Consider the following 26,564-nt stretch of genomic DNA (forward strand, 5'->3'; position numbering starts at 1 on the left):
AAAAAAAGCAAGCCAGTTTAAAGGGACTAAGCAGATATTTATATAAATGAACCCTGGGGAAGATTGAGGGAAGAGAATTAATAGGAAAACATGCAACACCTTCTGTTTAAGAAATAGCAGGTAGAACTATGAATAGATCCAAAGCCCCACAAATGAGTTAAAACAGGGTTAGATTAATAAAGCTAGGGAGAGGAAGCATTTATTGCATATCTATAGATCCTTATTTCTTTAAATTGTGTTCTTCACTTTATCTCTTAGCTCATGCATTTGTTTTAACCTTTGGTTAAATAACCCAAGCTACTTTCTTAATAAAGAGTATATTGTAATAAAGAGGCATGATCAGATGGGTGCATGCTGTCGCCCCTCCTCTCGGGTCCCACCCCCCTGTGGACAGCTTTGGGGGAAAACACACCACTGCTCCTCGAAGCTTCCAGACCTGCCACTGCGGTCTTAGGTGGCGATTAGGGCCCAAGGCTTCCCAGAGGGCTGGCTTTGCTTTTCCAACTGTACTAAGTGACAGCAGCCATGACAAATGCCAGCTGAGAAGATACCATTAGGACAGTTATTTGAAAAGAAAATGGTAGTGACAGATCATGTGATCGTTTGAAAACAATGCCTGTTGAACTATGTGTGCTTGGGTTTGGCATTTCACTGACACACAGGCGTGTGTTTGACGGACCCACAAATAACTGTCTGCATAGATGGCTGCAGATTTAAGGACAACTTTACAAGAAAAAAGCAGCTGGTGAGGCCAAGGCGTGTGGCTCCCACAAAGCTCTTCGGAGGGTCGTCCCTCCTGGGTGTGGGGGCTGGACTCACTGTGTCCTCTCCTGTCTCCCCGCTGTCCTCCCAGGAGGAGGACTTCATCCGACCCAGCAGCCGAGAGGAGGCCCAGCAGCTGTGGGAGGCCGAGAGGCTCAAGATGCGGCAGCTCCTGGACAAGCAGCAGAAGCAGATGGTGGAAGATTACCAGTGGCTGAGGCAGGAGGAGAGATCCCTGGTGAGCAGCCGCCGAGCCCGGGGGTGGGGGGGGAAGGGACACATTCCCTGCTGTGCTGCTGGGCACATTCCGATAACCGTGCTCCCCTGGGAGAGATGTCCAGGCCGTCGTGTCATTCTGTGTCCCCTTTCACCTCCCCAGCTGGCTAGAGTGAGCGCTCTCCATTCATCCTTGGGGGTTTTAGTTCTAGAATCCTAAGTCCTCTGCTTTGGTTTCCTCCCCTGCAGGACCCCATGGTTTACATGAATGACAAGTCCCCGTTGGTAAGTCACTGGGAGGTCTCTGCCTTCGGAGGAAGGCCTGGGAGGGCCTGGCAGTCAGCGGGACCCCGGCTCCAGGCCTGCCCGTCTCTTCCTTTCTGCCTCTCACCTCGGGAGCACGTCTTTCCCCTTCACCCTGATCTCCACAGGCTCCTTCCCTGAGCTCACACTTGAGCTGCACCCTTAGCGCCACCTTCCTCGGCCACAGGGCCCCCAGGTCGCTTCCGGTCAGGAGGTCCCCAGGTCCTCCTGCAGCTATGATCTCTAAACCTCTAAATGGACCCCTGGGGGTGGGGAACAGGCCAAGGAGGGACGTGGGTGGTCCCAGGGCCGCATCAGTGACCTGTTCTCTTTCCTTCCTTCCAGACCCCAGAGAAGGAGGTCGGCTACAGTAAGTGCGAGCGCCCTTCCTCTTGGTGGGAGTTTCCTCTTAACATCTTGTGAGCAGCCGCCATCCCTGCCCAGGGCAGAGAGCGGCAAAGGGAGTGTGTTTGCAATTGGAAGAAACGTCTGCCCTGGCTGAGTTCAGAGTGTGCAGAGAAGCGCAGTTTGGGAGTTAAGATCCACCACCTCCCACCGTCCACCCCACCCCATCCCCCTCCGTCTGCCGCCCCTGCCGCCTGTCCCCACCTCTCTGGGTGGCTGCATTTATTTGGAGGAGTTGGTGATCCTATCTCCCACCCACTCCGTTGGAGGCTCTAAAGTAGCTCCACCGTCTCTCCCAGGCGACGCTGCTCCTCCCCGGGCCCCAGGGACAGAAGAGAGAAAGAGGGCGGGGCCCACTGAGCCCGCAGGGTCTTTCCTGGAGCCTAAAGACCCTCTGCTGCAGGCTGGCCAGGTGGAGCTGGCAGTGAGCCAGGCTCTTCATCACCATGGGGTGGGGGGGGACTGATGACGATGGTGATGGTGACGATGGCAGCGACCAATGACAATGACAAGCACTGGCCCAAGGTGCTGAAAAATGTCAACTCGTTTAATCCCACAGCAGTCTTTCCTATATGACAGGTACAATTTCTTACGATGCCCATTTTATAAAGGACATGAAACAGGCACAGGAAGGTCAAGTGACTTACCCACAGTGATTAGCAGAGCTCAGATCTGCTCAGATTTGAGCCCAGGCAGTCTGGCTCCTGCAGGGCCCCTTGTGAGCGAACCCTCCCATTTGACAGAAGACAGTTAAGGGCCTGGGACTATCAGTAAGCTGCCCCAGGTCACCCAGCTCCCTGGTGGCAGAGGTGAGAGTGGACCCAGGTGTTTTGATGTCTACTTCAGGCAGCTGCACAGGGCTTGTGTGTGCCTTTGCTCATCAGAGTCGGGGGAAAATAGCAGGCTGCTTCTACCAGTTCACTTCCTGGACCCCCCCCAAATGGTCAAAGCAGACAAGAGGGAAGCCTCACACATCTACTGCACAGAGGCTGTTGCACCTGGGTGGGGCTCCACGGACACCTGCTGCCTGCAGAGTGGGCTTCTCCCTCATGACTGTCAAGGTCAGGGTGTCGGGGCCCAGGGTGCAGCAGCCCCGAGGCTGGAACACCCCCTGCTATCCACTCCATCTCTGCGTGACTTTGGCTTTTTCTGTCTTTGAAATGGACAATAGTGCTTGTCCCTGACTACAGAGGACCAGGGAGGCCAGAGGTTATTTTCCCCGCCATCGTCCTGGGATTCGGGTTTCATTTCCCAGGGTCTCCTGGCAGTAGTGGAGAGGGGCTTTGCTGGGTTATCAGCAGGTACGAAGGGAGGGGTCGGGGTTCTGAGAACACCCTGCACTCACTGTCCCCCCTCCCCCCTTGCAGCGGAGTTCACGGGACCCCCAGAGAAGCCGCCGAGGCTGGGCGCGCAGGTACGTGCTGGCTCTGCTGAAGCTGGCCTTGTCTAAGGCCACACAGCTAATCCATAAAAAAGGAAAGGGAGGGCCAGTGCCCTGTCTCCCGTGCCCCCTCCCTGACCTGGAGGAAAGCTCACTGGTCCAGCCCGAGGAGCAGGAGGTGTGGCCCACCTCCCTTTCTCCAGCCGCGCTTTGGCTCCCGGCACCCACGTGGCTCTGGGGCGATGCTGGTTCCTTCACTCTGGAACAGCGGTTCTCAGCCTTGGTTACCCATTAGAATCCTCTGACAAGCTTTGAAACCACGTGGCCCCCAGGCCCAGGAGATGGTTCCGTTGGTCTGGTGTGAGGCCGGCCAGCAGTATTTTTTTAAGATTCCCAGGCAGACTCTAATGTGAGAACCATTGCCCTGGAAGCAGAAGGGAGGGAGGCACCCCCAGGACGGGACCCTACTATTTCGGAGAAGAGTCTTCAGCAGTTGGGCTGACGCCTGAGTGGGCAGTGCCTGCCCGAGAAAGAATGGCTTGTGTGCCCCTGACTCGCCGCCCTCCCCTCGTGCCCTGTGCTTCTCTTCCCCCGACCCACGCAGTCCATCCAGCCCACAGCCAACCTGGACCGGACCCACGACCTGGTGTACCTCAACGTCATGGAGCTGGTGCGGGCTGTGCTGGACCTCAAGAATGAGCTCTGCCAGCTGCCCCCCGAGGGCTACGTGGTGGTGGTGAAGGTGAGAGGCAGGTTGGGGCCGTGGCCTGGGGAGGCGGGCTGCTCAGCCCTGGAAGGAAGTGGGAGGGGCCGGCTAGGTGCCTCTCCCAGGAAGACCCTCATTAGAGCCAGGTGGTCAAAGGCACTCTAGTCCCAGGTAGCCTCGGCAGGCAGGCACCATCCCAGGAGGGCTCTTCCCCAGGGAGACGTGGCTTTCTCAAAAAGAGCCAAGCGGACGGTCGCCCCGCCCCTTTCTCTCCCAGAACGTGGGCCTGACGCTGCGGAAGCTCATCGCGAGCGTAGACGACCTCCTGCCCTCCTTGCCGTCGTCTTCGCGGACAGAGGTGAGTGTCCTCGTGCCAGTCGGTGCCATCAGCTGTCACTTGCCCCCTTCACCTGCCCCAGCCGTGTTTCACACAGGAGACTCCGAAGGGCCACGTGGGGCAGCCTCATCTCTGCTGGGAGCCGCCAGCGGATGGCTCTGCACCGCATTATCTGGGAAGGCACCACAAGGGGGGGCCGAGTTGGCACCCGGGGACCCGGCCGGCTTCCTAGGGCGAATTTCCTAGTCTAGGTCTCAGATGGTTGTGGTGACTTCTTATTGCGTGAGGACATGCAAAGGATGACACACCCTCCTTTTTAGCGCCCCCTGTGATTCTTTGGTACCCTCCATACTAAGGTCAAGGTGAGTGTGTCATGGAAATAGCCGTGAAGGTTTCTTCAATCGATCATTTAATCGATTTTCTCTATTTAAGTGAGAAACAATCACTGAAAACCAAAATGGGAGTGTTGGTGCTCTAACTTGAGATGGTCCCGGTGGTAGGCAGACTGATGCCCCCCCTAAGATGTCTACAGCCTCAGAACCTGTGACTATGTGACCTTACATGACAAAAGGGACTTTGCAGATGGGATTAAGTGAAGGATCTTGAGGTTATCCATGTGGGTCCAATGTAGTCACAAGGGTCCTTGTAAGAGGGAGGTGGAAGCAGAGGTCTTATGAGTCAGAGAAGGAGATGTGATGATAGAAGCAGAGGTTGGAAGGATGCCACCGCTGGAAGGATCCACAAGCCAAGGAAGGCAGCAGCCTTTCAAAGCGGCAAAAGGCGGGGAACAGATTCTCCCCCTTGAGCCTGCAGAAGGAACGCAGCCCAGCCGTCACCTTGACATTAGCCCCATGGGACCCATTCCAGACTTCTGACCTCCAGAACTGTAAGAGAATAAACCTGCGTTGTTTTAAGCCACGGCGTTTGTGGTAATTTGTTACTGCAGAACTGGGGACTGAGGCTGTGCCTCTGAACATGTGTTGGTTTTCTGTCTGGAAACCAGCCACAGGCTCCAGCAGAACACCGCACCCCCTGCCAGGCTGTAGCTTGATCCACCATCTCCCAGTGGTCAGCAGTGTGACACAGGTGACCACTGCATCCCACCACTGTCCCCACTGTGACCACGCATAGGGCAGGAGGGTCTGGGCATTTCCCGGGCTCCCTCTGGGTGGCAGCAAGAACCCAGAGGAGCCCCTGCCCAGGCTGTCCTGTCCGGCTTGAGAGCACCAGTCATTCATTTCACTTGATAAATATCTCTTGAGCGCCAAGTATATGTTCAGCAGTGCACTAGGCATGGGGATATGGCGGCAAATAAAACCCTACAGCCCAAACCGCTGTCCCTGATCTCTTGATTTGATGGTACACAGTTAACCAGTGAGTGAATGCACTTGACCCCTGACCATTCACCCACGTCGGGCCAGCATGAGGGTATGATGGCACAAAGGCAGGGTCTCTGGGGCTGGATCGGAGGGGGCTGGCATAGGCGGGCTGGGGCCTGGGGTGCCCGCAGTGTCTGTCCTTGCCGACCTGGCCCCCAGCCCGCACTGGCCTTGGATTCAGCCCAAGCCTGGGTCAGACCCGCCCCCCAGAGAACGTCCGGCTTCCTGGGCCAGCGCCAGGTGGACTCCCGTGTGGCTTCCGCATCCTCCCGGCCTGCACGTTGCAGCCCCTCAGGGTCCCAGCCCCTCCCGTGTGCTTTTCCTACAGATCGAGGGGACCCAGAAACTGCTCAACAAGGACCTGGCGGAGCTCATCAATAAGATGCGACTGGCGCAGCAAAACGCGGTGACCTCCCTGAGTGAGGAGTGCAAACGGCAGATGCTCACCGCCTCCCACACGCTGGCTGTGGATGCCAAGAACCTGCTGGACGCCGTGGACCAGGCCAAGGTTCTGGCCAACCTGGCCCAGCCGCCAGCAGAGTGAAGAGGGCAACGCCTCCCGCCTGCGTCTCCGCCCCCGCCCGCCATGTCCCTCCCTGCCCCGGCCCCTGCCTGACCTTCGGTCCTGTGGGTCCCCCCAGGGGGGGTGGGCAGGCGAGGAGAGTCCTCCTTCCCCTGCCATTTTGCACGTCCCCTCTCCCCACCCCGCCCCCAGACTGTGCTGCTCAGGCCGCAGCTGGACAGAGGTGACTCAGGGCTGCAGACGGCAGGGGGTGACAAAGAGGGCTCAGAGGGAGCGTGGCTGCTGTCCGCCAGCCACTGCTGCCTGGCCTGAGGGGGCCACGCTCGGGCCCCTTGCGGCCACGATGGCTTTACGCATCGTGTGAAAGGCAGGCTGAGTGGGGAACCAAGCTCCTCCTTCTCTTTCCTGCCCCGCCCACGGAGCCCCGCCCCACGCCGTGCACAGAGGGAGGGGCCGGGCGGGGCTCTCTCTGGGGAGGCGGCCGGCTGGTGCCATGAGGGCTGGACCTGGCTTTCTTGTACAGTGTATAGTGGAATTTATTTAATGTGAGTTTGGTCTGGACTGACAGCCGTGTGTGCCCCTGAGGGGAGACCTGGGACAGTCCAGGGACAAGCTACTGGGGGTCGGGACACAGGAGGCTGTGTTGTCCACGTGCCAAGAGGGGAGGAGGGGAGAGACGAGGCCCAACTGGACTGGGACGCGACCCGCATTCCTCGCCCCCTTTCCGTTCTTCCCTCCCCGGCCCCTTCCTTCTCTTTTCTTACTTGTCTTCTCTCCCCGTTTCTCATCCACTCCCTCCCGCCCGTTCTTGTGTCTGTGCCGAACACTCTTTTACCTTCTTTCTATTTGACTTGTGGATGAATTAAACTTGTACCATTTGCTTTGTGGTTTGATTGTTTTGTTTGTTTGACCTTCGGGGCGGGTAACGATGACCTCCGGCCCGCGGCCCTGGAAGGAATCGACTGTGCTTACTTTGGGCGAAGATCAAAGGCTGAAGCCAGGGCTTAACCCCCCGGGGCATGCGGTGATGCCAGGGCGGCGCGCCTGACCCCCAGGCCTTTGCCCCCCGCACCTGAGCCAAGGGCGACTTTCTAGTGGGGTCCCAGTCAGCCCCTCCAGGGCCACACAGGGATGCCAATGGCACTCTCCCAGCTGCCATCAAATAGCCAGGGCTCTGAGGGGGTGTGGTGGTCCCAGGGGTGCTGGGGAGTGGTCCCATAGCTGACTGAGCAGGCCTTCAGCTTTATTTGATCTCTCGACTCACTTGCCAGTTGGGTGGGAAACGGAATAACAAGAGGGAACATCGCTGCATCAGGAGGTCAAGTCTGGGAGCACCACTGCTCCGGGAGAGCCAGCGGGGAGGACGGGGGAGGTTGCAGCTGCATCCGCAGAGCAGAAGGAACCAGAAAACAGAATGGCCTCTGAGTGGGCGGGTCGTGCAGAGAACTGAGGCAGGAGGACTGGGCCCGCTGTGGCAGGGTCCCCCGGGGTCTGTCAGGGAGAGCAAGTGGGGCTTAGAAGGAGGGGACGCTGAAGGTCAAAGAGAACTAGATGCTTGTCCTGCTTGGCTGCTCGTCCAGAGTCCCCACCCTGTCCGGAGGACCCAGTGCCGCATCTGTTAGGGCTGAGGTTCTTCCCTCGGGCTGGACGGCGCTGGGGCGAGGGACTGCGGGATTCCAAGGGGCAGGACATTCCGCACAGAGCCGGTCAGAAGACATCGAGGGGCTTCGGGTAAGAAGGGCGGGCAGGCTGGGAAGGGAAGAGTTCCTGCAACGTCTCGGGGTGCAAAGCCATCCAGCTCATTCCTCTCAGCTCCTCCGAGCAAAGGTCCTGGATGCCTGGGGCTCGACCACCACTCACCCTGTGCGGGAGGGAGGAGCGCACCGCGGGCCTGAGTTGGGTCAGGAATGGCGGAGGCTGTCCTCCTGGTTTGTCCACGCGCATTGAAGCACAGATAGCGCCCCCTGCCGACCGGGACTGTCAGTGCGGCCACACCTCTCGGAGGGGCGGCTGGTGCTGAGCGGGTCTGCACGGGGAAGGCGGGGGGCTAAAGGTGGGCGAAGTCTGGGCTGTCACAAGAGCTTCCAGGTGGGTGGGACGGCCCAGCTACCTGCGTCCGCCCCACTTGTGGGCCTCCTCCTCCTCTTCCCCTTCCAACCTGCTTCCTCTGTTCCCCATCCTCAAGCCCACCTCAGCCTGGCTGTCCCCCCTGCCTTTTTGGGCTGTTCCTGAATCCCAAATGCTGTTCATAGCCCTTCCACGCCCCCGAGGCGCTCTCTCCTTACACACCCCTCCTTTGCGGTCTGAGCCTCCTCTCGTGGCCCTTCCCCAACCCCTGGGTTCCCCCCACCCGCATCCCTCACAGTCTGAATCCCAGGAGCATCTTATATATCTTCACGTTGTCATCACGACGTCGTAACCTTCTGCAGAGCAAGTTCCTTTTGGCCCAGCTCTTCAGCATCCAAACAGGGTTCCGTGCCCAGCAGATTCTCAGCACAAAGTACAGTAATGTCAAGTGAATCATTCCAAGAAGGCTTCCATGTCTGGACACCATGGAAAGGCACCTGTAGTTGGATGGCGTTGACCCCAAAGGCATACTCCAGAGGCGGCAGCCGTTAAAGACGGTCAGCTACGCCACGTCTGGGCCAAAGCAGGTGATGTGGCATCAGATCATTCCAGCTAGGAACGGAGGGAGAAAGAGTCCGACGGTCCCCAGGAAGCAGACGAGGAAAAACAACCAGAGGAATATCCTGTCGATGACCATGGCCACATACCTCCAGTCCTCCTTCACCTGCAGGGGAGATGAGCACTCAGTGACCGAGGCCTTGGGAAAGGGGAGGTGTCCCGCCCATGTGCAGCCCCTGTAAGAATGGCACTGGGGACAGCGGTGATGCCACTGAGACCTTGGGAGCTAAGGAGCGGGGGGTAAACGGGGATGTCTCAAGACTCAAACGGCCCTCTCCTAGCGATTCCCGTCCTATACCACCCCTATGACAATAGCCCAGAGCCTTTCCATAGGCTCTCAAGTTCCAGGTAAGGGAGGCTGGAGGGACACAGAAGGTTCTAGAGTCACCCAGGGGCATGCACCCTCCCAAGGGGCCTGCAGTGATTTAAACGCAACACTCAGAAGTTACAAAATGGTGAAGACTTTGTACCCCCATGTTGCCTCCCGCTGGGGGGGTAGGTGTGGCCCAGGGAAGGCTGGGTGGTGTTTGCAGGGGGGTTAGGGGCTTTGTGGAATTGGGGCTTACAGTCCAGGCAAGTGGATCTGGATTCCTAGCTGCTCCCGGATTAGATAACAATTAATTTGTCTTATCTACTCAGCAAGGCCACCCAGTAATAACCTCCTGGACTTTCATTCTTCCCTAGGTTGATAAGAAGGATTCTGTGACCCTGGGCAGTGGCTTCCTTACCTAATTATGCAGGACACCGCGGTGGGGGGGGGGGGGGGGGGCGGGGGAGGGGAGCCCACAGGCCCATCCAAGCTTCCTCAGTGTCCGTGAGTGAACAGTGAAGTTCACAAAATGCCCAGAGCCCAGGACAAGAAGGAGGGGCCCATCAGGACAAAGGGGGAGGCTGGGTTGTTTGGGGTCTCCTGATGAGTTCCCTCCCCCCCACCTACAGGCAATGGTGGGAAACGGCCTGCGTGAGGATGGCGTGGGGAGACCCCCTCCATCTCTGTCCTGTGTCACCCAGTTAGGCTGAGCGGGGACATTCTTAGTGCTGTTCTGCCACCTACCCAATAAACGTTCTCAGAGCTGCCAGCTAGACCTTTTCCATCACAATTCATTCCAGACTCCAAGGCCATGACTAAGGGAGATGGGTCCTCGTGGAGGAGCCTGGGTCGACCCAAGCTGACACCCTGGAGGGATGGCTCCCTACAAGGCAGGTGGGGTCACCCAGGGGACGGCCCCCTCCCCCAGCCCCCACTCACTGAGGAGTCAGCATCCTCGGCCCGCAGGTGATCGGCAATAGAGCACACGCCGTCCAGTGCTTTCTGTATGCGAGGTGACAGCCGGGGCCCACCCTCCAGCATTGGGGCCTCCAACTCGGGATCCGAGGCCCCTGGGCGCAGACCCCCGTGGCTGTAAGGGACGCCTGTGAACGGGGACGAGTGACCCGCGTGCGCCCATCTGCCTTCCTTCTCCTCATCCGTCCCCTCCGCATCCACGTCGGTCTCCAGCCAGCGGTAGGAGGCGCAGAGCTTCAGATCCGGGGGGTCGCGGAGCTCCAAGGGCGGCAGGGGCCGGCTGATCAGAAGCCACCGGGACACGCAGCCCAGAAAGGCCACCCGCACCCAGTGGGGCATGTTGTGGCTGCTGGCGGAGCGGTGGTGCACGTTGAGGACGAAGACGGTGATGACGATGGACAGGGTGACGAAGATCATGGTGAAGAGCAGGTACTCGCTGATGAGCGGGATGACCAGCGAGGTGGACGGGATGATCTCGGTGATGAGCAGCAGGAAGACGGTGAGCGAGAGGAGCACGGACATGCAGAGCGTGATCTTCTCGCCGCACTCGGACGGCAGGTGGAAGACGAGCACCGTGAGGCAGGAGAGGAGCAGGCAGGGGGTGATGAGGTTGATGGTGTAGAATAGCGGCAGGCGCCGGATGACGAAGTAGTAGGTGACGTCGGGGTAGATCTCGGCACAGCAGTCGTACTTCTTGGTGTTGTAGGTGCCCGTGGCGTTGACGATGGCCCACTCGCCACTCTCCCAGTAGTCCCTGAGGTCTACCGTCGGCTGCATCGGCACCAGGTCGATCTTGGCCTTGTCGTACGACCAGGAGCCGAACTTCATCTTGCAGTTCTGCTGGTCGAAGGGGAAGGAGGTGACGTCAATGCTGCAGGAGCTCTTGTAGATGGCGGGCGGCACCCACTGAACGGTGCCCGAGGAGAAGAGGTGGGCCTTGGTCATGTGGGTCACCACGAACTCCCCGTCTGCACTGCAGAGAGGAGAGGCGTTGGGGGGACCCTGCCCACCCCAGGCACCCATGCCGGACTGCTCCGGATACCACTCAGCAGGGGGACCCCAATAACACAGCCGGACTGGACCAAGTTGTGGGGATTTGTGCAGGTAAGACTCCCCGGCACACAGACACCTAGAGCTACCTGAGTTGTCTTTCAAACACCATCTTTTTAATTACAAAAGTAGGAATTTTTAAGAATATAGGAAAGTACCAAGAATTTTTAAAATAACCACTATTAACGTTTTGATGTTATAGATCTGTATCTATACATATATGAGATATATCTATATCTCATGTATATTTGATTGTCATCTAGGTAACACATATAGCATTTTTACGTTTTTGTGATCATGTGGTACATTTGTAGTTTGATGGCCTGTTTGTATTCATTTAACATTTTAGAGTGATTGTTTGCATGAGTATTTTTTCTCTCCTCCACCCCCCACCCCTGCAGATGGTGAGTAAGCCCCGCTGCTGGGGGTCATGTCATTTACACCTGAGGTTTTTACTTCCCTGCTCAGAAGACACCTGACATCTTTGCTGGTGAAGGAAGACGCCATCCGTCTTCCTTCAACATGCATTTCTGAGCCAGCCGCACCCACTGGGGCCTCTGCAGGAGCTGTTGGTGGAGGGGAGACTCATGCCTGCCCTTAGGGAACCACGAGGAAATGAGCAGCAGGCCTGAACACCTACAACGCCAGGCAGGCGATTTGGCAACAGCACTATAACTACGGGGGAGGACCCCGCTTCCGGGGAGCAGGGTCACCATGCACACTGCCATTTTAGCAAAGCCTTGACGGATGGTAGGATTTGGCAGAAAGCTGGGGGTGGAGAGCGGACCAGCAGAGCATCCGCAGAACAAGGAACAGAGGAGGGAAAGGATAAAACTCACAGTGTGTGCTTGGACTGGAGGAGCTGCTGGGCCGAGTTGGGGGCGGGGCGTGAGTGAGGGCGGGGCCCGAGTGGGCATCGTGAGGGCACTTAAGGCATCTAAGGGCCCGTGAGGACGCAGGGGACACTGGAACAGCAGTGACCCGTCGGGCCTGAGTCCAATTTCCCCCTGCGAGGTGGCGCAGTGAGCTCTTAGGCCCTGCCTTCCCTCCCTCTCCAGTTCCCACGATCAATCCTAAAGACAGGGGAACCAGAAGAATACACAGGAAGAGGGACTTCCCTGGTGGCGCAGTGGTTAAGAATCCGCCTGCCAATGCAGGGGACATGGGTTCGAGCCTTGGTCCGGGAAGATCCCACATGCCAGGGAGCAACTAAGCCTGTGAGCCACAACTACTGAGCCCATGTGCCACATCTACCGAGCCCACGAGCCATGACTACTGAAGCCTACATGCCTGGACCCCGTACTCCTCAACAAGAGAAACCACCGCAATGAGAAGCCCCCGCTCGCTGCAACTAGAGAAGGCCCGCGCGCAGCAATGAAGACCCAACGCAGCCAAGTATAAATAAAATTTAAAAAAACAAAGAATACACAGGAAGAGAGACTTCTTTTCCTTGAAGTAGTTCCAGGATAGAGAGTTAGGCAGGTTGGAAACCAGAACTTTGAAAGGGAGTTACAAACAGATCAGGGCAAGAGTTTTTTTTTTTTTAATTTTAAGGCATTTTTGTCATCATACAGAAGCACCACTAGATGGCAACATGTGCCCCCATTTTGAGGAAGGAAAGAAGCAATTCCCTGGGGTCTTCTTAACCTGAAGTGGAGTGGGTGGAGGAGATACCCTTCTTTAAATGTCTGCAAGAATTTGGTTTGAACTTTTGTCCTATCTAAAGAATTTCCTGTTATAATCAAGTAATACTGGCCAAAGCCTTATTGGCAATCCTAAAACTCTGGGTCCTATCTGATGCTAGGACTTAGCTCCCGCCCTCTGCCAGGTGCACAGGAAGCAGAAACTAGAGGGATCCTGGGTGCAGATATGGGGTGAGGGGTCCGTGAGTCCAGTGGCAATGTTAGACCTTGCAGGTAATTCATGCTGAATGTGTGTTTACAGAGATGGCTCAGATGACGGGGCTTTGGGCCTGACCAGGACTGGGCAGTGTAAAGGGATCACTGTCACCCCCCTCTGACCTATCTGGAGACACCTAACTTCAGAAGTGGATCTGTTTCCCTTTATTCTGTTGTTTAAAAATAGCTTTTCTCATGTGGGTCAAATGAATTGAGAAATGCTGGGCTAAAGGGGTTTCTTGTCTGTACAAGTTCTAACAACATTTAAAATGACATTTTCCAAAGGACTGGGGCTGGGGTGCAGAAAGGGTTTTAATGACATACAATGTTATCTAAAATTATTTGACCACAGAACTATTTTTCATACCTATTCATATCTCCAGGAACTAGTGGTCCCTAGAGTCCCACTTCAGAAAATATTTTTAGGCAAACATCATGCCAAACATCTTTTAAGTTCTTCATTTCTAAATGAAGAATTACCTGATGCCAAACATGAATGAAATCATAGCTCTTTATATCTTCTATTAAAAAAAACCCGACTTGGTCCTCTGGGGCTCTCTTTAGACTCCCCTGCCTTTTACTAACTTCTAGTCATTATGTTCAAAGATTGGTCCTCTTTGGTTTTGAATACAGGGCAACTATAAATAATACTTTTTAAAATACCCATGCTTGATCCCTTCAAAGTTGTTACCCTGGGATGCTGCTTACCTGTTGCAACAATAATGCCATCCTGCAAAACTCCAACACTTAGGCATTTTTTTCACAGCCTGCACCAATCATATTTTTCAAATAATTCTCAGTGTTGGCACAGCTGTGTCCCATTAGCACAGCGCAGGCACTGATATGCAGTAGGTGCTCAATAAATTTGGGGTGTATGAGTGAGAGAACAAGATGAAAGAAAGAAGGGAATCAAGAGAAAAGGTGAGGCGGCGAGGAGGAGCAAAGCAGAAGTTGATAGGAAGGTCACGCAGCTTGGACACAAGGGGGCGCACCTCCCAAGTGCAACCCAGCCTAGTCTCAAGTTACCCGCCCCTCGCAGGGAACCCCCTGTCCCAGGGGTCCCAAGGGGCCTCCACAACCCCAGCCGTTTCCTACTTGTTGTAGAGGACGATGTCGGGGATCCAGATCATTTCCGAAGGGACCCGGAGGGATGTGATGTTGCCGAAATCGGCCGGGTTCCAGCGCAGCTTGTAGTCGTTCCACTCCTGTGCGTGGGGAGGGCAGTCAGGTCAGCAGCCCTGCCGGGGGAGGGAGCCTCGGGGCAAACCTAGGGCAGCCTGGGGACGCCCAGCAGCCGGATTCTGATGCACCCGGAGCACCCGGAGCTCCTCACCTAGCCCCACAGAATAGAAAGGGCCGCAATGCCGGGAAAGGGCCCTGAGACGGGAACGGGGAGTCCAGTCTAACATAATCTAGCCCTCGCTTTGCCTCCACTCTTGTACTCAAAGTCCCGGGCACATCTGGAAGACGGGTCACCCTCGTCCCGCCTCTGTTCTGCCACTGCCTAGCTGGACGACCGCGGCAAGCAGCCTCACTCATTCGTAGTAACTTTTTTTAGTGCATCGCAGTTTCCAAAGGTTTTTCACACCCTTTGTCTAGGAAGACCCTCAATGGGACAGCCGAGCAAAGAGTGAAGAGCAGGTGGAAGTATCTCCCCATCTAACAGATAAGGAAACTGAGGACAAGAGGAGTAAAACAACGCCTTTATCAGAGTTACACAGCTGAGAAAGAGGAGTCACCCAGTGGATTTCCAACTGTGCTCTAGGGCGCCCCCTAGGAACCCTGTTTCCACCGGCTGGTCCAAGCGAATCTGTTTTCTCAAGTGAGGCTTAGAGGGAGGGTACGCTGTCAATAAGTGATAGCACTGGGGCTTGAACCCAGCCTTCCCTGTCTCCAAACTTGCCCTAATTCTAGGGGCCATTTTGCTTTTGTGCATTTGCACTAAGATAGGGCAGTGATGTGCCCTTGAAAAGTCTGCCATGCGTGGTGCCTTTTCCCCTCTAAGGATAGTCATGTAACATTTACACAAACACATCAACTGGCTAGGGATCCAGGAAGAAGTTAGGGAAACAGGAGTGTTTGCAGGAAGCAGGCACATGAGAGGAAAAGCACTGATCCAGCTCAATGGTTCACAAACTTCAAGCACTCAAGTCCCAGCTTCATAATTTTTGCCAATATATTTGCACTGCCTATATTAGCATTTACTTCATATGTTCCTTTAAATTAGTTCATTATTTTTAAACCTACATAATTTTTTGAATTTTACATCACTGGAATAACTGGAAAACCCACAGCACTTGAAACCATCCACTAAAATATAAATATATGACTATTTTAAAAAAAGGTTTGCGAACCAACTAAAATCATCTCACAAAACTGCCATTGGTACCGAAACTACACCTGGGAAGATGCTGGCCCCGCAGTGGTGCTGATTGCTTTTCTGTAGGGGAAGGCTTAGGCAGAGAGAGGGGCCAGACTTGCAAAGTAGGAAAGATAAAAGTGTTGCTAAAATTGTCAGGATTTCTCAGGACATTGAGGAATAATTTTGAAAGGGATGGGTCTTCATAAATGTACCCCCTTCCCCCAGCCCATTGTCTGTTAAGTTTTCAGGTTCAACCAACATTTGGAGGGCATATACACCAAGTTGTGTTATATTAATTGGCAATAGATTATATTAGCCCCATTTTACAGATGAGCAAAGTGAGGTTCTGAGACTAACTTGCATGGTATCACAGGCAAATCAGAGGCGGTGCTGGTTGGCCTGACTCCTGCTCCAGTGCTCCTTCCTCTCCTCCTTACTCTAGTCCCTGAAGCCTAGGTAACTGGCCTATGGGGACAATTATGGCCACCCAGGTTCTAGGTCTGACCCTTGCACTGCTATGGCTTCCCAAGTCCCTTCATGGCTCTGCACCTCATCTGTAAAGAGGAGAGAATATATTCAGGATGTTATAAAGCCTGTGTCCCCAAGTTCTGCCTCAAGAATGGCACATCAAAGAGGGCTACCCATCCACTGGCCAGGATTGATACTGAGCCAGTTTCTGGATAAGAGACAACAACCTCATTTCCTGTCTCTTGGGACCCTCGCTCTGGGGTCCCTGGGCCATCAGGTGAGGAGTCCGAACTCTCCTAGTGGAGACAACAGGCAGAGAGACCCTGAAAGTGCCTGGAGAAGAGCCCAGCTGGGCCTGGCTTCCAGAACCTTCCAGAGCCTTCCAGACATCTCTGCTGGGGGATGAACCTGTGAGTGAAATCATCTTGGACCCTCCAGAGCAGACCAGCCACCAGCCAAATGCCACCAAGTAACCCCAGGAGTCCCCGTGCAAAGCAGAAGAAACCACTAAAACTCCTAGCCATAAAAACTAAAGAGGTAATAAACTGTCAGTTGTTTTAAGCCAGTGAGTTTTGGGGTGGCTTGTTAGGCAGCGTAGACACAGAACACTCAGCATTCTCCTGCAGAAGGGGCCTGGGTCTCTGAGTGGGGCACACCTGGGCCGCCCTTGTCTAGCCCAGCTGACCTCTGCTTCTGTTTTCCTCAGCTGTAAAATGGGCAGAACTAAACCTCGCATGGTTTTTGGTGATGACTCGGTGAGCTGATCTGCAAACGGTAGCAGGGACGTAGGCAATGCCCAGTCCCAGAAAGGGGACCACGTGGCTCTTGTAGGTGACATTCTCAGGTGCTGGACAGAGCCTGGCCGCACAAGAGCACAGCCCCTCACGAGAAGCAGTCTGCCGTTGGCTGGCCTTGGGGACATCCTGAGTGGCAACTCAGGCAAAAGGTAAATTCAGAATCATGCTTCTAGTGGAAGAGTCCTGGGAGGGGCTGGGCTCTGTAGGTTCCCACCCCGCTCCTGTCTTGCCCGGGGGAGGGGTCCTCACCTGCTTTAGCCAGACGTTGGTGGTCATCATTTGCTTCTTCTCATCCTGGCCAGTAGCGGGAAAGAAAGCAATTAGAGTGATGAACGAGCCCCAGAAAACAAAGTAGAGTGGGAGGGGCTTATTCAGGCACCCCACTCACCAGAGAACCTGTTAGGTGACACCGCAAGCCCAGCCAACCCACCACCCCTCCTGACACTGCCACCCTCACTCAGAGTATCTCCACTGGGTCCTCTGGGCTTACGTCAGGTGGAACAAGCAGGGCAGGGCATTTAGAAAACCTGCTGCTGCCGGTCAATGCCCTCCCAGGAGGGGTTTCAGGGCTGAGAGCGGGAGGGAGTTGGAGCATCCCCAGGCTCCGAGGGGTGATGCTCTGACTGAGGTGGGCTGGGAGGGCTGGGGCTGGGGAGGGAATGAGGAGCCCCAGAAAGGGGCCCATGTCTGGGGCTGATCCCAAGGGGGCAAAGGATGGTAGGACAGACGCACCACATCGATGAGCTGGGCGATGGACAGCCCGAAGTGCACGATCACCACGTCCAAGGTGTTGGGCACCGGCCTCGCCCAGCGGTTGTAGCCCCTAAAGAGGTGTTGGAAGAGGCGGTGCTCGGCTTGGGTGGGGGAGGCCTGCTGCGCGGTTGCTGTGGGACAGGAGGGGAGAGAGGGGTCTCCGGGAGTCCGTGGTGCTGGGCACTTGGCTCCCTCCCCTGTCCAATCAGAGCCACTTAACCTCACTGTGCCTCAGTTTCCTCATCTGCAAAATGGGCGCACTAATCCAGAACCTATTTCAAAACACTATCGAGGAGGAAATATAATCATGTGTGTTAGAGCTTACGAAGCAACCAGCACATGGTTGGTGCTCAAGAAATGTCAGTTACTCTGTGACTGATGGATAAGGGGTGAAAACAAGTGCTGAAAGGGATGCAGAGCAGTGGGAAGAAGTCAGACAGGGGATGCGATCCAGCCTGGAACTGGGGAGCCCCAAGGGATAGCAACGTGGGGGAGACGCCCGATTGTGTGGGGTGAGCTGCAGGGGGAAGGGCTTCACGTGCATCGTGCACTTGGCCCCGGGAACTTTCACTCCCATCCTCTGGTAATGAACCACTAATGCTAACCATGAAATTCTCTTCCATTTGGAGCATCTCGCCTGTTTATCCTCAAACCACAGGCATTTGCTCCTTCTTATCAGCTGGGCAAAGTGTCCCCAGTTGTCTGATGGAATCCTCCGTGTCTGATTTCACCGTGTTCTGCAAACAGCTTCACCTCTTCAGGGTTCTCCTGCCTGAGCAAGTCGAGAACTACTGCTCTAAAATTCAGAACATCGATAAGAACAGCTGCCGTGTACCAACGGTATCCCAGGCGCTAGTCACAGGCTCTCATTCCAGGTCACCACACAATAGCCCTGGGAGGGTCACAGTGCAGTTGGCATTTTGCAGATGGGGAGCACTGTGACTCGGGGAGGTTCAGGCGACGCAGCGATCGCCCCCTCACCTTCCCGCGGTGGAACAGCTGCATCCCCTGTGGCTCTGGCAGTTGCCACCAGCCCACTTGCAGGAGTTTCCTCCCGGAGGCATGTGTGAGCTCACAGGTGTGACAGGATGCCCTAGGGCCCATCCCCACTCACCTGCCGGGATCAGAAGAAGCCACCACAGCCCGAGCTTTGTCGTGGACGGGAGTGCAGGGCGGGAGGGGCCCATGGCTTCAGAGGAGGGGTCTGGCTGCCGCTGGACCTCAGAAGGAGGGCAGGCCGGGCCTTGGCTGTGGGTTGAACCTCGGACTGCTTCCCCAGCAGGGCCTGGGGAGCTGGTACTGCAGAGCTCCCTGGGGATTCCACGTGGCTCCCTCTGACTGCCAAGCCTGAGTGAGCCCAGGAAAGGGTTCTTAGGATGATGCATCTTTGACACAAGTGAACCTTCGTGCCTCACACCTTTGACCTCATGTGGGCCTCCCATCACCCCTAGGAAGGTATGGGGAAGGGTTATGATTATCTCTTTTATTTAAATTTTAAAAATGCTGATGTTCTGAAAAGTTGACTGATTTGCCCAAGCCACATAGTTAAACAGCTATGAGGTCGGGCTTCAAGCTCACATCTTCAGCTTCTAAACTATAACATGTTCAAGTGCTACTCAGTGGTGCCAGCTAGAAGGATAATTTTGTATGGGCAACTCAGCCAGTACTCGCCTGTGCTTTATAGATCTTAGCACCGTGACTGTCATTGCTCAGCCACGATCACGACTGAGGTCTGTGGCAGACGGGTGGTGACAAGGTACAGGTGCCCTACCGCAAAGCCAGGATCACCTGGATCCAAGGTGCTAAGAGCTTCCTCTGTGTGCAGCTCACTCACCTCTCCTTCCAACTGATACCACGTGCACAAATCCCAAGGCTATAATCTGTTTCACCTTTCAACCAAGGGCACTAAATAAAAGCATGTGTTTTTTTCCCCATTAGTGAGAACAGGGGGAAAAGAAATAGAAGTCCAGGCATGCTGAACTTGCATCGTATAAAGATCCAACCAGAGACATCCTGGACCCTCTGGAAGAATGTTCAAATGAGACTGAATTGACTCCAGCAGGACAAATTCCTGCAAGATGCCTCAAATTTGCATCCCTTGTAATTAGCCCACTATGATAATTTCATTAATTTGTCACCGGAAACCAAAGGAGAAATTCTTCCAGGTATTTGACAGTGATTAAACTTTCACCTCTTGTTTGAAGGCTATTGAAAGAGAAAGAGTCCTGGACCCTTTGATCCTCTAAGTGGCCGGACTGGCCGGTTCGGGGGTGGGGGTGGGGGTGGGGGGTGGGATGGGGGCGGTGTCTGCGGGCTGATGTCCCGGTTTGTAAAGTGGGTCTGGGTGAATGGAGTTCACAGGGAAACCTGTACAAAAAATATTGCATATGTAAAGGGCTCAGATGCCAATATCCTCACTGAGCTTGTATCGCTGCAATGTACCAGTGTGTCCAGACCACCCTGCGCCCCATACCCCAACTCAAGTCAGCCTCTTTTGCCCACATCCTGAATCCTGGTTCCACTGAAGTCAAGGTGATGTGGGCTGACTTGTTTGTTCATCTTCCTACTGCAGCTGGTTTTCAACTTCTCACCCCCATTCTATTCTTCTCATAAGCCCCACCTTCTCCATAAAACCTGCTTCGATTTCACCCCACACTTCTCCGCCATCTGGCACAATCCCAAGCATGGGAGTCATTGCTCCCCCATAACTGTCAACACCCCAAAGAAAGTCTCTTGATTGAGGAAATGACAGCGTCTTTTCTTCCAAATCATTTCATCGGAGATGCTTAGGGAAGAGTGAGCCTATTTCTAGCTTTTATATTTGATCTGCTCAATACATCAATTAGTCGCAGAAGCTTGCCACCTCAAGGTTGGGTGGAATCTTAAAGGTCATTTGGATTACCACACCAGCTGATCATTTTCCTCCACAAATTCCAGCCTCAGAAAAAACCCAGCAATGAAGAACTTGCTATCTTCCAAGTCAGTGAATAACACTGATGTCTGTTAGCCTTTGTTAAAGCATATAGATTATTTACTGAGTGAATAAATAAATGACAAAAAAGGAATAGTGGTAATAAAGACGTAGAAGCAGATTCAATAAAGCCAATAACTCCTGAGATGGAGCCACCCTCACCAGTGGGAGGGGGTGACTGTTACTGGGCTCTGGACAGCCCCAGCAGGGGACAACCAAAAGACTAACGTTTTTCTAGAAGCAGGCAACTTCCAGCATTGACATACCTCCCTCCTAAGTACCCGGAAGCTGCTAATCGGCTCATATCACTTTGAACCGCCCTCACAATGTCCCCGACACAAGCTCGGGGGCACCTTTCTTACCTGTGACCACAGAAGACAAGCCATTCAAAGAACAGAGTACCAGCCTGGCTTGGAGGTCCTGGTCAGCTGACCAAAGTCCCGGCAGAATGGAAAGGCAGGTGCGGAGCACAGCCGGGTGTCTTCATTTCCTGGTCAAACAGATGCTGGGACAGGACACGCCTTGGCAGATAAGGGAGACCTGACACTGAGAGTCAGGTTGGCTTCCTGGGGGAGAGCTGGACAAGTTCTGAAGACAGGCTGCTGTGCCCAGGCTCCCAGCTCTGGCGACCAGAGAAGCTGCATGCAGGTCCTGCTGAGGAGGACGGCACGGAGAGGCTGGCACAGATGCTTCTGTAGGTAAGAGCCAGGCGGGTCCGCGGGAGGGACCGCCAGCTTGGCAGGCACACAGACTCATGCTCATATTCCCTCTCTCTCTCTCTCTCTCTCTCTCACACACACACACACACACACACACACTCACACCCTCTCTGGAGGGAAAGAGGAGGAGCCTGTGACTATCTAGTCCTTGTCCAGTGGGGACCGACAGCAGATTGCTTGCCCTCTGTCTGGTTACGAAGATGCTTCGTTCTTTGCTCTGAAGGATCCTGCGCTCCAGGATCACTTCCTGGGTCCCCCAACCTCACCCATAGATGGGGAATCTCCTGGGTCTGTCTGTCAATAGAGCAGGACAGCTTTGAGTAAAATAGGACCAAGGACAGAGCCGCCAGTCAGCAGCCTGCGGTCCGGCTCTTCCCCTTCTCCCCTGCAGGACCCCGGCTCCCTCGTGCTGCCACCTGGTTTGGCTGCAGCTTGCCTGTTTCCTCCTCGGCCTCCTTGCTGGTGACCTTGCCTTCAATTTCCCAGATAAGGAAGTTCAGCTTCCTTCCAACCACAAATTGACCCTTTGCCTCCTTCTCGCCCGCATCAAATCAGGAGTCGTCTTCCTCCTGCTGTACGTGGCGAAGCATGGCGCTGTGATCCTGGCGGTGGCCCCATCTATCAAATGTCGCCCGGCTCTCTCATATCTTCCTCTCCCTCTCGCTCGTTCCTTCCCCTCAGCCCGTAAGGAAGCTCGTCCTCCATCCTAAAAGCACTCTGGGGTCTGCACCTTGCTATCTCATCTCCCACATATTGTTAACAGCCAAGGACGCAGGACATGACTGCCAGGGTTTAACTTCTGGCTCTGTTCCCTTAAAGCTGTGTGGTTTGGGACAGGTCTCTAGAGCCTTCTGTGCCTCCGTTTCCTCATATGTAAAAGGAGGCTATGAATACTGGCTCTACTTCCTAAGCTTGTAATGAGGAGTAAATGAGTTAGTATAAATCAAGGGCTTAGAAAACGGAAATAATACATGATATATATGTGTACGTGTGTAAATATCGGTTGGCCAAAAAGATCGTTCGGGTTTTTGTAAGATCTTCAGAAAACCCAAACGAACTTTTTGGCCAACCCCATATATATGTGTGATATATACAAATAGGATATATATGTGCATATATTTACACATGTGTATATGATTGCTAGTAGTATCTTTTGAGAACATTAAAACACATAAAAGTAACCACCCACATTCCCACTATCCAGAATGAACAAATGTTCATATTTTACAATATGTACTTTCATATTGATATATATGTATATCTGTGTGTATATAAAGTTATGCAAGTATTAAATGCATACAGAGAGAAAGCTAGGAGGAAGGAAGGAAGGGAGGAAGGAAGGAAAGAGGGAAGGAAAAATAATAGATTGTATCCGTCAGGGTCTTTGGTTTGAGCAATAAAAATCTACGGATTCATTTAAGCAGAAAATGATTTTATTAAAGGGCAATGGGAAGTTCACAGGTGTACTTACAAAGCTGGAGAACCCCCCTGGAGCACAGGTGAGAGCGAGGGAAACACCAGCCGGACTAAAGCCCAAATCACAAGCCGTTACCGGCATAGTGGGCCCTCCTGCTGCAGAATTGGATGCAAAACCTTGCACCGTCTGTCACTGGGACTGCTGTCCACTCCTGCTGCTGCCAGAATTAATTCTCCTCTATTCCTACTTCATTGTATCACTAGCTCCCAATACAAAGGTCAGGATAAACGCATCTGATTAATCATGTGCTCGTGAATTAAATGCATGGAAGGCTGAGGAAGCAGGAATCTGGGGATCTGAGCTTCTATGTGAAAGGTGGCTTCTGCCACATTCAAGGTGGGAACTTTCCCAGAATATTTGAAAGGAGTTTAAATGCTGGGAAACTCCCGCTAATCTTGCTCTTTGGCTCCTCCCACCAACACACACCTAACTTTCCATAATTACACTTTGAAAAAAATGCTTACAACTACCCATTCTGTTCTAAAATGCGTACCCAGGATTTGTTTTCATCAGGTATGGTAAGACATGCAGACACGGGAATGATTGTCACAGAGGAAGACGTTTATACTCACAGATCCCCAGAAGCAGGAATCATGGCATGTCACGTAGGGCCACATGGGGAAGCACATGGGCCAGACAGAGGGCAGGAAGGGAAAGGAGAAAGCATGGCCCAGAGTATGTATTGGAGTTTCTGTAGGGAAAGTAAGGCAGGACAGGGTAAGCAGCCTAGGAGTGGATAGTTTGAATAATTTTTGTGGGCTGTGGGTATAGGGGTGGTCTCCGGTGGTTCAGTACCTGGCCCTGGGGTGATTCAGTGCAGGGGAAATATTGGCCCGGTGTGAGAGAGAGGTAAAGGAGATGGCCGGGGGGTGTGGACCTGAGATTGGCTGGAGGGTTTGTAATATGACGTCTGTACTCCCTTGAAGTCTGGATCACTGGGAAGATGTAAACAACTTTGGCCATTAGTTGCCTTGTTTGCAATGGATGCCAAACCGACCAATAGTGAATCTAAGAAAACATAGTTAGAGCACTAACACAAGACAGCCATGCCTCACAGACACAAAAGAGCTCATCATAACCCCAAAGAGACAAAGTCTGACGTCTCGTCAGTTACTCCAGTTAGCTCTAAGTCTTGCCTCTCTAGACAATGCACTTTCTTGCTCTAATCCTGACACAATATCATCTTGAAATTCTGTTTCTTATGGAATAAACCATAAAGTCCATCAAAAGCATACTGTAGGGCTTCCCTGGTGGCGCAGTGGTTGAGAGTCTGTCTGCCGATGCAGGGGTCATGGGTTTGTGCCCCGGTCCCGGGAAGATCCCACATGCCGCGGAGCGGCTGGGCCCGTGAGCCATGGCCGCTGAGCCTGCGCGTCCGGAGCCTGTGCTCCGCAATGGGAGAGGCCACAACAGTGAGAGGCCCGCGTACCACAAAGAAAAAAAAAAAAAAGCATACTGCATATAAAGTAATGGAGTGGGCAGAAAATACAATAGATTAACAAGGTAAAGAAGAAAAGAAGGCAGGCACCGCCTTCATCATTGTAAAAGGTTAGAGTTGGACCCTGTTGCTAAAGTGCTCACACTATGAGTGTCACCTATAGCGCTGAAACTATTGCTGCCGAAAGCAGAGGGTCACAGGGCCTGCACCACCCCTGCCAGCTGGGGACCCCGGCTGCTGCTACCGCTCCAAAACTGCCAACCAAAACCTTTCTCCTCTTGCCCTGTTCACCTCACCAGCTCCTGCTGTAAAGTCTGGACTGGGTACGTCTGATTTGCTGAGCTAAGCTCACAGGCCTTCACCTGAGAAGGTGAGCACTTAGCATTTTTGGATTCTATGGTCAGAGTGGCTCTTCCTTCTAAGATTCATAAGGTGGCTACGTCTTACAGGGTTTTTATTTTCAACCACAGACATCTCTCTCAGTCTTATAAGCAGAAAGGGTCTTTTTTTTTTTTTTTTTGCGGTAAGCGGGCCTCTCACTGTTGTGGCCTCTCCTGTTGCGGAGCACAGGCTCCGGACGCGCAGGCTCAGCGGCCATGGCTCATGGGCCCAGCCTCTTCGCGGCATGTGGGATCTTCCCGGACCGGGGCACGAACCCGTGTCCCTTGCATCAGCAGGCAGACTCTCAACCACTGCGCCACCAGGGAAGCCCAGAAAGGATCTTATTATAGGATACTGATAACTCACAGAATCTCAGGGAGGACAAGAGAAGCAGGTGTGGAAACCACACGGCCAAGAACAAGGCAGTGACAGCAAACCACGCCAGGTACAATTTTAACAAAGCCATCACTGTGTCACCCCATGGGCACCATGCACTCCCAGAGCTAGACTGGAGAAGCTCCGTCTCAGCCTCCCGAGAGAATCTGAGATAGGAGATAGATGGTCCCCTGGGCTGGACAGCTGGTGTTTGTCAAGGGCAGTAAAATTGAAGCTTTGTTCTCACCCAGATACTCCAAGGACAAAGCTAGTGGCAGAAGCTGAGCTCCGCTGAAATAAAGAGATAAGATGGCCACTCCTGAGGTCAGGAAAACTTCCCTGACTGCACATGCGCAGGAAGGCTCCTTGGGGGTCAAAAAGGGAGGGGGTGCCACTGCATAATAAGTGTGGACATGCACCCACAGGCCTCTGCAGTGGGATCCACCTCAACAAAAAGTTGCGCATGCATGTGGGGAGTGTCCTGGGACCAGCCAAGAGTGAAAAAAGAAAGAAGATAATTGGCCAAGTGTAAACACAGACCTGGAAGGACTGTCCTACATGAGTGATTTAAACCACCTCTTTCCTGCCTCCTCACTCAGGACTCCCGCACCGTTCTCTGGGTGTGTATTTCTGCCTTGCTTCTGTCTTACATAAACAAACTGTTTCTCTGTGCTCTCTCCCACATGTTATGCTGTGTCTCTAATAATAAACTTTGTACCTGTTTTTACAGTTTTTGCCTCCTTGAAACGTTCTAGCTCTCAAACGGGGAAAAGAGTCAGGGCCACTTTGCCTATGCTCTCCGAGATCAAAACTAGATGCTTCTGCTACTGCTGTGGCTGGAAGAAAGTTCCAGCTCACACAGCTGTTGCTTCAGTTTGCTCATTCCCATACCCAACTCTCACGTGACTGGCAGAGCCCATGTCACGTGATCAGTGTGAAGGGAGCCCAGCTAACGTGCTGTTTGTGGAGGCTACCTTAAGAAGGTAAAACTCAAAATGTGAGATATTAAATTAGAGCGGTGTTTGAAGGACATTGTGCATCTCTGAATGACAGATGTCCACTACGGGGCAGAATTTTCCAAATGTAGCAAGAGGTTATAGGTGTTGGCAGCCAAAACAATGACAAAAAAGAAACACGATGAGTCGCCACCATCAATATTCCCTGTCTCATTTTCCTCATTGTCCCACAAACAACTGGCAACTCCTTGAACTCATCATTCCACTAAAATGGAAACTTCTTGGTCATCTCTATTTTTTGTCTGTTTTATTTACCAAGGAATCCCAATTGCCAAGAAAGCACGTGGCACATAGCAGGTGCTCCATACATATTTGTTGAATGAATAAAAGAAATTCATTTGCTGCACAAAAGAAAGACAAAGCTTCAGGTGGAATGTGGGTTTAGAAAACAGCTGGAGACAACTTTAAGCTTGATTCAAACACCTACAGCAGGAGAAGCAGCAGTGTGAACCTCTCTCTCAACCACTAGGAATTAAACAGAGTGTTAAAGTAGCGTTGGAAAACCAAGGTCTAGCAGGAGGTGGGAAAGGGGTAGCAGGGGCAGGAAATCCAACACGAAATCTAATGAGTTCAGTGTAATGAGTTCAATACAAATGTAGTGACTGACAGCAGATGTACCTTCTGAATTTTCACTACTACATTAGCCATGTTTTAGGAGTCTGTGCTATCACCTGAAACAAATTTTATAAATATTCAAATTAGCAGACATTAGGGTTAGGAGGTACATTTCAAAAAGATATCCCATTTCCATAGCCCAGCTGAGTGAGCTCTCATCTTTCTGTACCTTGGGTGGCAGAAAGCATAGCGGGACAATGACCCATGAGAAAGAGCAAAGCACAATAAAATGCAATCGAGACCTCTAATCTTTGCCTAAGCA

General features: G+C 53.3%; 2 protein-coding genes across 3 annotated transcripts in view; one reads left to right on the forward strand and one right to left on the reverse strand.

Annotated features, from left to right (window-relative positions):
- Positions 1-6,033, forward strand: part of PTK2B (protein tyrosine kinase 2 beta) — a 63,843-nt gene extending 57,810 nt beyond the window's left edge. For both annotated transcript variants that reach the window (XM_060101394.1, XM_060101395.1), the window contains 7 exons: positions 854-1,000; positions 1,228-1,263; positions 1,627-1,651; positions 3,054-3,100; positions 3,672-3,809; positions 4,051-4,131; positions 5,818-6,033. In XM_060101394.1, coding sequence (XP_059957377.1) covers positions 854-1,000; positions 1,228-1,263; positions 1,627-1,651; positions 3,054-3,100; positions 3,672-3,809; positions 4,051-4,131; positions 5,818-6,033 — 690 coding nt within the window. The remainder of the gene's footprint in view (positions 1-853; positions 1,001-1,227; positions 1,264-1,626; positions 1,652-3,053; positions 3,101-3,671; positions 3,810-4,050; positions 4,132-5,817) is intronic.
- Positions 6,034-8,677: 2,644 nt separating this feature from the next.
- Positions 8,678-18,695, reverse strand: CHRNA2 (cholinergic receptor nicotinic alpha 2 subunit). Its single transcript, XM_060101396.1, has 6 exons — positions 18,425-18,695; positions 17,290-17,441; positions 16,807-16,851; positions 14,026-14,135; positions 9,947-10,955; positions 8,678-8,803 (listed from the first exon to the last, which is right to left on the reverse strand). Exons 1-6 carry the CDS (start codon positions 18,693-18,695, stop codon positions 8,678-8,680), a joined length of 1,713 nt encoding a protein of 570 aa, XP_059957379.1.
- Between the last annotated feature and the right edge of the window lie 7,869 nt (positions 18,696-26,564).

This window comes from Mesoplodon densirostris, chromosome 6 (genome assembly GCF_025265405.1).
Source record: "Mesoplodon densirostris isolate mMesDen1 chromosome 6, mMesDen1 primary haplotype, whole genome shotgun sequence".
In the NCBI taxonomy this organism is placed as follows: Eukaryota; Metazoa; Chordata; class Mammalia; order Artiodactyla; family Ziphiidae; genus Mesoplodon; species Mesoplodon densirostris.

What these genes read in the sequence shown, in the direction of transcription:
- CHRNA2 (XM_060101396.1), bottom strand. Translation starts at nt 18,695, where the DNA reads ATGCATCATCCTAAGAACCCTTTCCTGGGCTCACTCAGGCTTGGCAGT. An exon ending in GCTTCTTCTGATCCCGGCAG is followed by an intron (nt 17,442 to 18,424) that starts GTGAGTGGGGAT and finishes CCTGTCCCACAG; the next exon opens with CAACCGCGCAGCAGGCCTCC. An exon ending in TCGCCCAGCTCATCGATGTG is followed by an intron (nt 16,852 to 17,289) that starts GTGCGTCTGTCC and finishes GCTACTGGCCAG; the next exon opens with GATGAGAAGAAGCAAATGAT.